At 42.4% G+C, this 15,597-nt stretch overlaps 1 protein-coding gene across 2 annotated transcripts; it reads left to right on the top strand.

The window, feature by feature from the left end:
• Positions 1 to 780: 780 nt before the first annotated feature.
• On the top strand, positions 781 to 12,120 carry LOC146960042 (tripartite motif-containing protein 16-like). Of its 2 annotated transcripts, XM_085772683.1 has the most exons (3): positions 781 to 1,278; positions 1,852 to 2,093; positions 11,776 to 12,120. In XM_085772683.1, exons 1-3 carry the CDS (start codon positions 783 to 785, stop codon positions 12,118 to 12,120), a joined length of 1,083 nt encoding a protein of 360 aa, XP_085628809.1. In that variant the 5' UTR covers positions 781 to 782. The 2 variants fall into 2 exon arrangements, with proteins under 2 accessions (XP_085628809.1, XP_085628808.1); XM_085772682.1 differs by lacking the exons at positions 781 to 1,278; positions 1,852 to 2,093 and having other exon boundaries at positions 10,353 to 12,120.
• Positions 12,121 to 15,597: the final 3,477 nt, after the last annotated feature.

Here is a 15,597-nt window from a genome sequence, read left to right as displayed (position 1 = left end):
CTGACATAGTGTCATGGGAAGGGAAGAGTTACCTGGTCCCCCTGGTCCCAACTGAGCATCATTTAAATGTTCCCTTGGCTGCACACACAGACAACATGGACTAAAACCTCTGTGAAATGTTTCAGATCCTTTTTGAATCTATGCCACCAAGAATTAAGGCAGTTCTGATGGCAAAAGGGTACAACCTGGCACTAGGAAGATGTACCTAATAAAATGGCCAGAGAGTGTATGTAGTATAAGGTTGATTAGGCAATGGGTGCCGGTGGGGATAGTACAGGTGAGGGATAGTTTTATGAGAGGACAAAGATCAACCCACACCCACTGCACTACTGCAAATAAAAATACAGGCATACCACAGCCCTAACAAAAGGACAAGGGACAGCAAATCTGAACAATGGATAAACTAATATAATTAGTTTTCTGTATTATCTAACAGCTCTAATCCATATGTACAGTTTGGCTCTGTCTCAACCCTATGCAGAATCATAATTGACTGAATGTGTCAACTTTGTTTAGACAGTGAGTCAGCACATTGTTGTGTAATATCTGTGTTAAGAAATGGACCCTGAACATGTCAAACCACTCCTCTTCCTGGAACAAACCAAGAATAGTTAATGCTTCCTTATTATGCTGATCTGAAACACAACGATCTTTACTTCATTCAGATATTGACAGAACTTTAACTACCTGAAGCTCAATGCTTGAAGTGTAACTAAAAGAGTCCCAGAAGAGATGTAACTTTTTTTGTTTTAAGGGCAACAAATAAACTTCAGTGAGGTGAAATGGCGCAGAAAGGAAATCATCTGGACCAGGAGACCTTCTCTTGTTCCATCTGTCTGGATCTACTGAAGGAACCAGTGACTATTCCCTGTGGACACAGCTACTGCTTCAACTGTATTAAAACCCACTGGGATGAAGAGGATGGGAAGAAAATCTACAGCTGCCCTCAGTGTAGGACGAACTTCAAACCAAGACCTGAACTGGTGAAAAGCACCATGTTAGCAGCTTTAGTGGAGGAGCTGAAGAAGACTGGACTCCAAGCTGCTCCTGCTGATCACTGCTATGCTGGACCTGAAGATGTGGCCTGTGATTTCTGCACTGGGAGAAAACTCAAAGCTGTCAAGTCCTGTCTGCAATGTCTGGTCTCTTATTGTGAGAAACACCTGAAGCCTCACTACGATTTAGCTCCATTAAAGAAGCACAAGCTGGTGGAGCCCTCCAAGAAGCTCCAGGAGAACATCTGCTCTCGTCATGATGAGATATTGAAGATGTTCTGCCGCACTGATCAGAAGTGTATTTGTCTCGTCTGCCTTCTGGATGAACATAAAGGCCACGACGCAGTCTCAGTTGCAGCAGAAAGGACTAAGAGGCAGAGAGAGCTGGAGCTGAATCGACAAAAAATCCAGCAGAGAATCCAGGACAGAGAGAAAGATGTGAAGGTGCTTCAACAGGAGGTGGAGGCCATCAATGGCTCTGCTGATAAAGCAGTGGAGGACAGTGAGAAGATCTTCACTCAGCTGATCCGTCTCATGGAGAAAAGAAGCTCTGAGCTGAAGCAGCAGATCAGATCCCAGCAGGAAACTCAAGTGAGTGGAGTCAAAGAGCTTCAGAAGAAGCTGGAGCAGGAGATCACTGAGCTGAAGAGGAAAGACGCTGAGCTGAAGCTGCTGTCACACACAGAGGATCACACACAGTTTCTACTCAACTACCCCTCACTGTCAGCACTCAGTCAATCTAAAGAGTTATTCTTTATCAATAGCTGTCCTCTGACACACCTTGAGGATGTGACAGCAGCTGTGTCAGAGCTCAGAGATAAACTACAGGACACATGGACAAACATCTCACTGACAGTGACTGAAGTGGATGTTTTACTGCCACAACCAGAGCCCAGGACCAGAGCTGACTTCTTGAAATATTCACAGGAAATCACACTGGATCCAAACACAGCACACACACGGCTGTTATTATCTGAGGGAAACAGAAAAGTAACATTAATGAGGTCAGATCAGTCTTATCCTGATCACCCAGACAGATTCACTTCATATCCTCAGGTCCTGAGTAGAGAGAGTCTGACTGGACGTTGTTACTGGGAGGTGGAAAAAGGTATGGGAGGGGTTTCAGTGGTGGTTGCATACAATGACTGTGTTAATGAAAAATTTGGAGAAAATGACAAGTCTTGGGTGTTCGAAGTTTTCAAAAATCGATGTGAATTCAGATATGGTAAATTCATTACTCCAGTCTCAGGTCCTCAGTCCTCCAGAGTAGGAGTGTACCTGGATCACAGAGCAGGTATTCTGTCCTTCTACAGCGTCTCTGAAACCATGACTCGCCTCCTCAGAGTCCAGACCAGATTCACTCAGCCTCTACATGCTGGATTTTATCTCTTTAATCCTGTTGGAAACACTGTTGAGTTGTGTGAACTTGAGAAGATGGATGATTCTTAACACTTTTATGTCTCAACGAAAGGGTATTTGGCACTTTTGGTTTAGTATGCATCACAAACAAGAAGAAATATACATTCTACAGAGTTGCTACAACTTAAAAACAATATTTAACACAAGTTTAATTTTCCAATGCATTAAATCAATGACAAGTCAGGGAAAAATGCACAAAAATACAAAAACACAAATGCAGTATCAGAATCATCCAAAACAATTGATTAAAGGTTCTGTTTTGAATATTCTTTGTGAAAGTAAAGTAAACATTTATTTAGGCTTTGTCTACAGTGAGGCATTGAATTTTTGTATTTTAATTGCTTAATTTAGCTTATGAAAAGTGTTGGGGAAGCTACTTTGCAAGCGTACTGGTAGCTTGTAAAACTAGATGTAATTCAGCCTGGCAGTAGTTTGAACAAACTACATTTCTACCCCTGGAGAAATGTAGTTTGTAAAACTACAGCTAAAAAAAATGAGCTTTGGCAACTACTCATACTCATTTAACTCAGTCTTTCAAAAAATTCACATGTCAGCAGAAATGCCTCTCAGTTTTTTTTTTTTTTTTAAGAAAAGCTGACATTTTTGGTCAACATACTGTAGGTTCACCAAATACATTGTTGGGTAATCTATAGAGATGTTGGGTATTATAAAGAGAAAATGCAAATCCTAACCCAAAACCCACTTGTAAAAAAGAAATGTAAATCAGTTAACAAAAAATGTAATAAAAAATACAAAGAGGTAGAAGTAGTGTGTCTTGAACAACAATGTTTAAACCATGGCAGGAAAGGTTCTGGAACACAATAATGGTAAAATAAAATGTATATAGGTCCTTTTTTTAATGGCCTAAAAAGTATTTCTTGTCATTGGCCAAAATTGTAGTTTGTAAATTGAGTACAAAAAACGACCCAAGCATTAGTTGAGATACTTGACGCAGCACAAAATATGAATGTAGTTTAGCGACCAGCAAGTTGTAGTTAATTTATGTAGTACAACTACATGTAGTTTAAGTCTCCCCAACACTGCCTATGAAATAAACTTCATGCACTGACGGTGTAATAAAACTGTAATCTGCAAATTTTATAATCATCTTAAATCTAAAATATTAAACTTTCTCCAATACAAAATTTATTTAAATTTGAGGTCTACTCATGTAAATATGTTTGGCAACTTTCTATCTTTAGCTTAATTGTTAAACCTTAATGATCATTAGTTCAGAGTCAATTCTGGTTTCCATTTACAGTAAATGTAATCCTCAATCTTTCTCTTGTTTGACAGATGCTGTATGTACAGATATAAAGAATCTCCACTAGATGGCATTCTTTACATGCTCCTCTAGGTTTTTGCTGTCAGACAGTAAACTGCATTGTAAACTGCATTGCCAACTGTATGTGGACGCCCACTGTGCCAATTGCTTTGTGCACTTTTAATTTAAGGCCTATTCACAGTATGGGCCTATAAATTCTAATGCAATGAAGTGAAATCTTTTGTAATGAAATGTTTTAGCACACTGACACTCAGACAGTGGTGTGCTTCTAGTGTCATAGCTGCAGTTTGGAATCACATATGGATGTAAAGTCATTTTCATTTGTTCATATACTTTTGTCGCCTGGTAGCCTGACAAGCCAGACTATATCATTAAAATGTATAGTCTGGCAACGACTGGTAGACCTCGGCTCAATCCAGGGGGCGGGATGAAGGCTGTCTTTCAAACTGCCTCTGCACGCAATAGGGTACCGCTTGAGCGCTATGACTAATCAGAGCAAAGAGCAGGATGACGTTAGCCTGACAAGCCAATTAAAATGTATGTCGTCATCGCGTTAAGCCCGCCCAACGGAGATAGAGCGCTGTGATTGGTGAACACAAACGGTGTTGGAGACTCAAAAAGTTCCTATGGCTCGTTTCTAGACCCACCTACGGAGCAAATATATTTGCTGCCGCTAGGGTGCGTCTAGATTTCTAGGATAGTCGCCTGGGGTATATGTCAGTAATCACACAAAGGTGTAATATTTTAGGTGTGGACTTATTTTTGAACATTGAGTGTGTTTGACATTTTTTACCAACAAATGTAAATTAAGTTACTCAACACTATGGACAAAAGTAGATTTTTGTGTATGACCTTTGAAATAAATTACTTTGTGAAATTGTGAGCTGTCAAAGATGGGCAGGATGAACTGCAACCCATGTTTTTTTCTCTTATTGATCAAGGTTACTTCTGTTGTCCAATGTACTGAATTCAGGAATGTATGCATTTTGATTTACACGTAGTTTATTCTCATAATCATAGTTGTTATTATCCTTAGTTTATGGTGGTGTGAATGCTGTATTAAAGACAGTTTAATGCAGAGGGGAATCAAATTATTCTCATCAAAGTTTGAGATAGAAATCTGAAAAAAATAAGGGGAACATACATTTAAATTGAGCTTTACAACCAGCTTCATATGGATGATGGTGAATGTATACACTGAGGGAGTCAAAGTCATATTTTGAATTCAGCTTGTTTATTGAAAATACTAACCCTCACCCTAATCCTTAAAGAATTTTTGTGAAACTGTCAAAGCAATATTTAAACGTGTTTTTGCTTCTGCAGTGATTACTTTATCAATGTTTCATCCATTGTATATGATCCATGAAAAGCAATAAAAACCTTAATGAATGTGAAAACGAATCTAATATTGTCCTTTATAGACCTCTAGATCTCCAAAAGAATCTATCACCTAATTGTTGAGATGATCAGTCTTTTAAAATAAAATGAGCAGGGGTCTCATTTATAAAACTGTGCGTGGGATCGTTACTAAAAGTGTACGTACGCCCAAAAGCCAAGTTTTGCGTGCGCCAGTAAATATTTAGACTTATAAAACCCTGCGTACGCACACTTGCAAGCAAACTTCCCTTTATGAGGGGCTGTCCCATTTCTCCACACTTGGCTCAGTGCGCTTGGTTACGCACACACTTTGGTGACGTTTTGCCGGCGGAACGTATATTTGCATATAGTGTGCAAGCATGGATTAAGTGGCCAAGCGTGTGGGGGGATATTTAAAAGCAATCGGGACACACTTGACAAGTGCAGCCTGTGCCGTTGCGCACAGTAGCACAACTACTACACACACACACACACAGCAACAGTTTTAATAAACGGTGCTGCTGGATCAGTCTCATCTACTCCTAAAGTGTCTCTATGCGCAAGTTTCAAATCATACATGTGTAAGCCCAACTCCGTAAGTAAATAAGACAAACAAGAAAAACGAAAATATAAAAACATGAACAGAGCATGATGAATATAAAATATGACATTAAAAGGTCATAATTATTAGATAGAAAGTTAATTTCATTTTATTGAGATTAATTCAATCGCATTTCCTAAACGTGGCTTGTGGCTCTGGGTGACGGCGGACTTCACCATGGTGCATTGTGGGATTTATACTTGGCCAAATACCGCTCGGATGCGGTCTTACTTTAAGTGTGGGTAAAGTGCAAATCAAGCGCGCTGCACTTTCGGTCGTTGGAGAAATGGGACACACTTGCGCACTGACACTAGGCCCATGAACGCGCACGCCAAGTGCCCAAGTGTGTAAGTGTGATCGAGTGTGCATATTGGGACAGGCCCAGAGAGTTCCTACAAGTGTGCGCAGCTGAATCCGCTTCACGTTCCGCCCTGTACACGCCCTGTTTTAACCCTAGATGGTCAATGCAAACCACCACATGAATGCGATCTGCATGTCAATGACCCTCTGTCGGTGTTGTGAATTAGCTGCAGGTGTGAAAGTGGCGACGTGACGTGTTGGTGCAGCTGTTAACGGCGTCAGCGGCACAGAGCGCACGCGGTGTCGTTTCGGTGCACTGCCCTCTCAAATGCTGGACCCGGTTCGGCACATAGTTACAACAATGACAACAGTTCGGGGCGGTGTTTAGCTCAGTTGGTAGAGCACCCGCCCCATGTGTTGAGGCTATAGTCCTCGCTGCAGGCGGCCCCGGTTCGAGTCCCGCGTCGGACGGCCCTATCCTGCATGTCATTCCCCCCATCTCTGCCTCCCATTTCCTGTCACACTCTCAACTGTCCTATCGAATAAAGGCATGAAAAGCCAAAAAATATATAAAAAAAAAAAAACAATGACAACAGTTCTAATCTGAAACGAGTTATTAACCATTCATCATGGTCTCCCTCTCCCTCCTTTCTCCTCCAGCGGTGCCGTGGTGCAGAATTACGCACGGGGCTCACCGCTGTATTTATATATTTACAGTAATTAGACTGATCGATAAAACTTTGAATAATTAGCAGAATCAGTTACATTCTGAGGAATAATCAAACATGACACTTCTCTTGATAACAAGAAAACAGAATGTAACAATTGTGCGAACGATTACTGGATTTTTTTCCCCAGGGTTTGAGATTTAATTGACTCTCGATCATACGTTCACAGTATCATAGGAACATATAGTTATTTACACCATGTATTTACCCCATGCAGCCGCGCCATCCTCTCCTCCTCCTGCGCTCTGGGAGTGAACAATATGACAGCGAGATGGTGGTGATTAAAGGGGACCTATTATGCTTTTCCAGCTTTTCAGACTTTTATATATGTTTAAAATGTTGGATAATGGTTCTAGAGGCCGTGGAAGTGTCATATCATGAGGTTAATGCATTTGGAGGTAAACCCTGCTAGATAATTGGGATTTCTCTGCACACCTGTTACACTCGGTTGCGCTGAGTTTTTTTTGACATGAGCTCGCGTCTACGTCGATGCGTGCCGGACTCCCCTACATGGTCATGCCGAGGTCTCTGCTCCAGCCAGCCCCGCCTCCTCCCATGCTGCTCTGTTGTGCCTGGTGTCACAGCGGAGAGCGGAGCGGACTACTTCCTGCTTCTTCCCTGCATGTTTTAGCGCTGTAGCGTCACTTTACTGAGTTTTATTTAGAAGTTTACGCCGACGTTTCATGTAAGTGAAGCTGTACCTGTGTGAGCAGCGACGTACCGCCGGGGCGACGTTGTTCGCCGGACCGACGTAACGCTGGACCGACGGAGCACCGGAGCTCTGGAGCTGCAGCGGCTCCTCACACAGGCAGAGCCCGTCTGCAGGCCTCCTTGGCCGGGCAGGCGTCCGTGCTCATCGCGGTAGAGAAAACCATCGCTAATAAACATACCCGCAGGTTTTTTAGACGTTTACCGCCGTGTGGTTAGTCTATTTAGCAGAATGTTGGTCTCATTGATGAAATCTTGTGGCAGTTGAATTAGTTTGAATGAAAAGTGAAGCTGTGAGAAGGAGGAGGAGAGGAGCAGTGCTGCTGTAGTCTATGTGCACAAATCACCACATTTACATCAATAAATAACTGTTTTACAATGAACTGACCATTCTGCATATATTTTTAATTTATTTTATATATTTATTTTTGCATTTTTATATTACATGTTACATGGTTACAGTAGCCTACATGGCAAAGACTACTCTATACCATCTTTGGTTAGGGTGAGACTAGGTCATGGGCACATTTCATTACACAATGTAGACTGGTCAGATGCAGACTGGAGATCTGGCAATTTGCCTACTGCAGATTTAGCTTTTGTTTGCATACTACATTTTGGCCAAATCAGTATAGGTACTAGTAGTAGACATCGTCATGGTAACGCAATGCTGAGGGAGTGGTTCATTTGCATTTAAAGGGAGGGGCCACTGAAACAGACCGTTTTGCAGAGCCCTGTTTTTGAGAATGCTGTGATGTTTGATCTTTGGGGTATTTTGACCGAAGCACGTCACAGACATGTCTTTAAGACACCCAGGAACTATTTTAGTTTGTGCAAAAAGGAGCATAATAGGTCCCCTTTAAATATAGAGAAGGAATTTTGATTTTGAATTTTAAGTTAGATTCTAAGAAGATGTTTCTGAAACACCAGTCCGATGCAAAATAAGGCTGTTGAATTAAATCACCGTGGCAACATGGATCTAACGCATATGGGTTGAAATTAGATGTGTGACGGCCGATAATAAAAACATAATCGTTCTTCTCACTCATCATTTCCTGAGTCTGACTTCAGTTCACCACCACACCGTCTGTGTCGCCAATTCCCCTTTTCCTCCAAACCATGCGTACACATGGGTCAGAGTTTGCTTAGGGCTGCGCACATTCTCCCGTCAAGTTTGTTTTTTATAGATCACAACCTTGGCGTGGAAAGTCACGTACGCCACTTTCAGGCCCCGTTTTGTGTGTACGCAACGGTTATAAATGAGACCCCAGGGGCCTCATTTATCATTGTGGATACACGCTTTTTTACACGCTCTTTCCCATGTTTTGTGCGTACGCACTTTTCTCCGCCTAATTTGGGATCTATCAAACCAAAACCTGTCGGGAGAAAGTGCAGAAATTTGGGGAGCATACGTCAGTCCGACTGCCCACAAGTCCGACGGCTCATTTCTCCGACTACCCATTCTACAGTGTTAAGGTTAGGTTTAGGGTAAGGTTAAGGGTTAGGGCTACTTAAGTCGGAGAAGTGGGAGGTCGGACTTATGACGCAAAAATAAAGAAATGTATGGTCGGAGTCGGAGAAATGGGTGGTCAGAGAAATGGGTAGTCGGACAGACGTCATGCGCCCCAGAAATTTACGACCAGTCTGACCATGGCGTACCAGCATTTACACGCTTTTTGAAGAACAGGAGGAATTGGCGACACCGCTGCTGAGTCAGAGAACTGCAGTGTGCGAGGGAGAGAGGAGCGCGGACACTGTTTGAAGTAGCATGTAGTGGTGGTGATGATGACCCCACCACCACCACCACCGCCGCCGCCGCCGCACACGTGTTGACGTCGGCACTTTACATGAAAAGCACAGCGACTCTGATTTTTCCCCTGTGCATTTACACTAGTTTGCTCCTAAATACTGGCTTTATAAAACAAATTTTGTTTTCTTTTGATATCATATTGATATTTTTCCCCTGCATGTAGGCTACACCTCTTCCGCAACCAGTCTGTCCAGTCTGGAAAATAATTTCTGCGACGTGCGTGTGTTAAGTAGCCAGACTGGACACACAGTGCAGCAAGCACAATAATGTCGGTGCAAATCAAAGCAAATGAGAAAACATGATCGATATTTTTTGTGTGAATAATATTTATTGTATTTAACAAAATTGGGTGCTGCCCAACATCATTTTAGGAAAAGTCACAGACTGGTGGACTTCAATGTTTTTTTTTAAATTTTTATATATAGCTATGCAGAAATGAAAATCAAAGTTTTAAATTATTATGACATAGCCTAATCTAAAATAAAGGGGCAGATTAAATATGATTATTCTTCTTTCTGCTCTGTTTCATTTAGATTTGGGAGTTTTTTGTTTTTATTGTAGCCTTTCAATGCAAGATGATGTTTCTGACTGATATTGCCGTGTTATCGTGTATCTCGCTTTCAGAGAAATTCCGCTTCTTCCTCCGCTCTCCGTCCGTCTGTTGTCTTCACCGTCTTCCACTGACGTCATTCCACACGTTTCCAGAGTGCACATGGCTACTTAATATGTGCTTATTTGCATTGACCATATATGGTTGTGTGGGGCCGTTTAGGGGGCTGCATATGAGGCGTGTTCACATCCGCACTTTTCTTGGGTCCGGTGTGATTTATCAAGGGAAATACCGTGCAGCCGTGTGTACACAGAGTTTGATAGATCTGAAAAGAGTGTATATTTTTTGGTCGTACGCACATTTTGCCTTTCCGTCGTACTGAAAATTTAAGAGGACTTTTACACCCTCTTTGATAAATGAGACCCCAGGACTGTATAGAAGTTGCTGCTCCAAGTCAAACCTGATCACCTCCCACTTCTTCCTGCTCTCAAACACAGTGAGCTCCATCCTGTTCATGTGTTTCCTTGTTCCCTCCCCTTCAGATCTACAGTTTGAAGATGGGTGAAACCAACATGTGGTGAAGAGGAGGAGCTGACAGGCCCCGTTCACTGCAGAGACACATGTTGTTTAGATCAGAGCTCAAACTAGTTTCACTTCTGAGCAACAGAAACTCAGACAGTCGTCGTCTGTGAGAGGTGAAATGGCGCAGAAAGAAGTTCATCTGGACCAGGAGACCTTCTCTTGTTCCATCTGTCTGGATCTACTGAAGGATCCAGTGACTATTCCCTGTGGACACAGCTACTGCTTCAACTGTATTAAAACCCACTGGGATGAAGAGGATGGGAAGAAAATCTACAGCTGCCCTCAGTGTAGGAAGAACTTCACACCAAGACCTGACCTGGTGAAAAACACCATGTTAGCAGCTTTAGTGGAGGAGCTGAAGAAGACTGGACTCCAAGCTGCTCCTGCTGATCACTGCTATGCTGGACCTGAAGATGTGGCCTGTGATTTCTGCACTGGGAGGAAACTCAAAGCTGTCAAGTCCTGTCTGCAATGTCTGGTCTCTTATTGTGAAAGACACCTGCAGCCTCATTATGGATCTCCAGCCTTTGAAAAGCACAAGCTGGTGGAGCCCTCCAAGAAGCTCCAGGAGAACATCTGCCCTCATCATGATGAGGTGATGAAGATGTTCTGCCGCACTGATCAGCAGTGTATCTGTTATCTCTGCCCTGTGGATGAACATAAAGGCCACGACACAGTCTCAGCTGCAGCAGAAAGGACTGAGAGGCAGAGAGAGCTGGAGCTGAGTCGACAGAAGATCCAGCAGAGAATTCAGGACAGAGAGAAAGATGTGAAGGTGCTTCAACAGGCGGTGGAGGCCATCAATGGCTCTGCTGATAAAGCAGTGGAGGACAGTGAGAAGATCTTCACTCAGCTGATCCGTCTCATGGAGAAAAGAAGCTCTGAGCTGAAGCAGCAGATCAGATCCCAGCAGGAAACTCAAGTGAGTGGAGTCAAAGAGCTTCAGAAGAAGCTGGAGCAGGAGATCACTGAGCTGAAGAGGAAAGACGCTGAGCTGAAGCTGCTGTCACACACAGAGGATCACACCCAGTTTCTACACAACTACCCCTCACTGTCAGCACTCAGTCCATCTACACACTCATCCAGCATCAATATCCGTCCTCTCAGACACTTTGAGGATGTGACAGCAGCTGTATCAGAGCTCAAAGATAAACTACAGGACCTTCTGAGAGACACATGGACAAACATCTCACTGACAGAGACTCAAGTGGATGTTTTACTGTCACCACCAGAGCCCAGGACCAGAGCAGACTTCTTAAGATATTCACAGGAAATCACACTGGATCCAAACACAGAGCACAAACTTCTGTTATTATCTGAGGGAAACAGAAAAGTAACAATGATGGGGGATAATCAGTCTTATCCTTATCACTCAGACAGATTCACTTACTGTCGTCAGGTCCTGAGTAGAGAGAGTCTGACAGGATGTTGTTACTGGGAGGTGGACTGGAGAGGAGGATGGGTTTATATAGCAGTTGCATACAAGAACATCCGCAGAACAGGGATAGAAAGTGGATTCGGATTCAATGACAAATCTTGGGCGTTAGTTAGTAACGACAAAAGTTTCACATTTTGGTCCAACAACATCCAGACTCCAGTCTCAGGTCCTCAGTCCTCCAGAGTAGGAGTGTACCTGGATCACAGAGCAGGTATTCTGTCCTTCTACAGCGTCTCTGAAACCATGACTCTCCTCCACAGAGTCGAGACCACATTCACTCAGCCTCTACATGCTGGATTTCAGTTTTACTGTGTTGGATCCACAGCAGAGTTGTGTAAACTCAAATAGACAAAGATCATTGAAGGTGCAGTTGGTTAAAATCTGTATTTTAGTTAATCACTTTCTTTAGTCTCCTTGTTTGTTGCTAAAAGCTCATTGCTGTTGTGTCTCTGCACTGTACAGAGATCACCTGTCAATCAAACATTATGGGCGGGACTTTGACCTCATTTCTTGTTGTGTTGATGTTTGAGTTTGTTAAGGTGGAGCTGGAGCCGTGGAGGAGATCACTACTCATGTTGATGTTTCTTTACCTAAACTCACATTTCTCCTCATGAAAATAGAAACTTCTCTGAGCTCTAAATGTTTGTTGGATATTTGTGTTGATGTGTTTGTGTGTTGTTGTTTGGGCCATAACAGAGAAATCACCAGACCTTCCTTTATCACTGAGGTTTGTTCTCACGGTGGAAACTACTAAATATAGAATCGCATACGGGTTACATTATGTTAGGTTAGGGGATAAGAGGTTTATGTGCTTATTTTGACATGAAACATATTACTTGTCTTTTGCTTTGTTTAATGGTGTTTTGGGAGTGTTTCTGCATGTTTGTGTTAAGGTTGTTCTCTCAATTATACTTTTATGTGAAGACACTCTCAATGCTGCAAAACTTAAATTACTGATGTGATCCCTGGTTTTACAAAAATGCACAAGTAGATCATTGAGCGAACTTGTTTTATTTTGGTGAACTTAGATACTGGTTTGTTTATAGTATAGGCTGAAAATACATTACTATTCTATACCTACTTTATTAAACTTCCAGACCTGTCAGGTGGTCCAAACTTCTTCACTGTCTCCACAAATAAAACAGTGATGACTGATCATGAACACTGAATTCAGTTTTGTGTTTCTTTCTTTTTTTTTTTGCATGAAATGTCTTTGCACCACAATACCACAAATATTGCGGTGAGTTGTTCATGCACACCGGGGCCGGCTCTACGCAGGGGCAAGAGGGGGCAGCACCCCCTCAAATAAATGTCTTGCCCCCTCAAATCCAAATTTTAGAAGTTGAGAAAGCACATTTTAATATACTCAAAAGATGTGTATATTACTAAAGAGAAAGAAGTTAAGTTGGGGGTTCAGACATCCCTCTATCTAGACATGCCGGTAGTCCGACACTTTTTGATACCGCTAATCCGATGCGTTTCTTTTTTTTTTTTTTTTACAGCTGCGATACCCAGGCCAGGCACGTCTCTCTCTCTCTCTTTTCTTTTCAGCATGCCTATCACTGGTTTGATGAGGGGGTGATGTTCTTAATCTCAACAACTAAACTATCAAGTCACAAACAAAACTGACACACATGATAAACAAACAGAACTATGCTGCAGTTTGTTTGTCAAGTTAACCTGTCACCTTCAGCACCACGGACAGCGCCGTGGATGAGCCGCGGAGCTGCAGCTGTGAGCGTCTGGGCTCTGGGCTTAGGGCCTGGGGCCTCATTTATCAAAACTGTAAGTAAGCAGTGTAAAACTGCTGCTACTAAATGTTTTGCTTAGGCCTATGGCGAAAAGACACCCAAAATATTTACACCTTTTTCAGATCTATCAAACTGTGCGTGCACAACTCTCCGCAATTTCTCTTTGATAAATCAAACTGGATCCAAGTATACGTATATATGTATACGTGAACACACCTCCGTCCCCGGAATGCCTAGACACAACCATATATGATCAGCACGTGCATATTAATTAGCCATGTGCTCTCTGTGGAGCGACAACAAAGTGACAACGAAGACAACGGGCGGAGAGTGGGGGAAAGAAAGCGAGATCATTTTTCTGACTGATTTATTGCCCGATAAATCTGTCAGAAAAATGATCTTGCATTTTAACAAAGCTACAATAAAAACAAAAACCTCCCAAATCTCAACAAAAGGGAGCAGAAAGAAGAATAATCTTATGTAATCTGCCCCTACAAATTGACAAAATTATCTGCAGTAGCACAAAAATCCGCAGAAAAAGGGACAGTGTTCTTTTCTAAAATGTTCTGTTCCTTTTTCTTTTTTTTTTAGTATTCATAAGACTACCTTTCAGTTTTGTAAATCTTGACCATAGTAGATCCCCCCCCCGCCTCTTCTCAGAGTAAACCAGAATGCTTCACTCACATTTTAAAATCACAAAAATTTTCTGGGGGGGGAAGCCCCCAGACCCCCCTACAGGGGTTTAGCTACTCACCTTTTTCACCCCCTCTGGGTTTGCAATGCATCTTCAGGTATATGCAGCCCCCCCCCCATATAATGTGGCTCTTTGCATTACGACAGTAAAAAATTTGGGCTCTAAGACCCTGGTTGGCCACCCCGGCCCCTAGTTGGACAGGTCTGAAGGCAGAGGCCTGACAAAGTGCAATCTCCAGGATGGCGTTGGACACATAGCCAACAACCCAATTCAATGAAGTTACTGTAAGCACAGAGAAAAAAAGTGCTGGAGCATGTGTTCACATGATGCCCCCTTCACATTTCTGACTGCCCCCTCATATATGCCTGCCTAGAACCGGCCCTGATGCACACTGTCTCTATTGTTTACAGAAAATTGTGCAAACAAGAAAATCATAATCACCGACACAAACTCTCCTCCGTCCCTACTCCACTCTCCTCCTCTGGATCCCTGCGGTCCATCACTTAGCCTCGCTAGCTAAGTTAGCAAGCTATAACGTAGCAAGCCTACAAGCTAACAGTTAGCTACATTAGCTAAACACACTCGCACACACACATACACACCAAGCTCGGTCCCGCCCGCTCGATAACGACCAATCAAATTTGTTTTCCTTACTCGGGTAAACTCGTGCGGCAACTCGTGGAAAGGAGGCGCGACAAACAGGACAAACAGCCATTTCTGAACACCTTTAAAAATTCAATACGCACAGGAACCTTTTCTAAATTAAAACGAGTAAACACTTATAAAGCAAAATTAAACAACAAAATAGGATGCTCACTTTTGTCTTACAGAAAATGCTACATCACAGTTTCCTCTACCCAAACCATGAAGTATATTTTACCTTTTTAGTACACGTTCCCAACTAATTATTTTCTCCCAACCTTTTGGTTTCAATTTAATTTGGTAACCTAAAAATATGATGTGCACACTGCAGTGCACACCAAAAATAAGTCTACCAAACTAGCAAAATAAACAGCATAAAACACTGCATGACTGTATCGGTGCTCATGAATGTATGGACCCATAACTTAGTGGTCACTTAAGTCAACCAACAAACAACAAAACACAGCAGTAGCCTACCTTGTATCGAGGTCACATGGTCCTCCAGAGAAGTTACTAGTCCAAAGGTGTCGGTCCGCGTGCGGGATAGACTTCATGCATTCATGCATAGAAAATTCAGTTTTTGAATTCTGATGTTTGCCAAACTTCATCAACCACAACTCCAAAATATTGTCCATTTTTTTCAGGAAAATTGAAAATGTATTTAACAAGAATTGGATAGTATAAGTTTACAGTATGTCCCGATACCACTTTTTCACTTCCGATACGATACCGATATTG

The sequence above is a fragment of the Trachurus japonicus genome, unplaced genomic scaffold (assembly GCF_045865225.1).
Source record: "Trachurus japonicus isolate A0001 unplaced genomic scaffold, Traja_1.0 AP030754.1".
Classification (NCBI taxonomy): Eukaryota; Metazoa; Chordata; class Actinopteri; order Carangiformes; family Carangidae; genus Trachurus; species Trachurus japonicus.
Note: the sequence above shows the minus strand (reverse complement) of the source record. Positions and strands in the feature narration are given on the sequence as shown.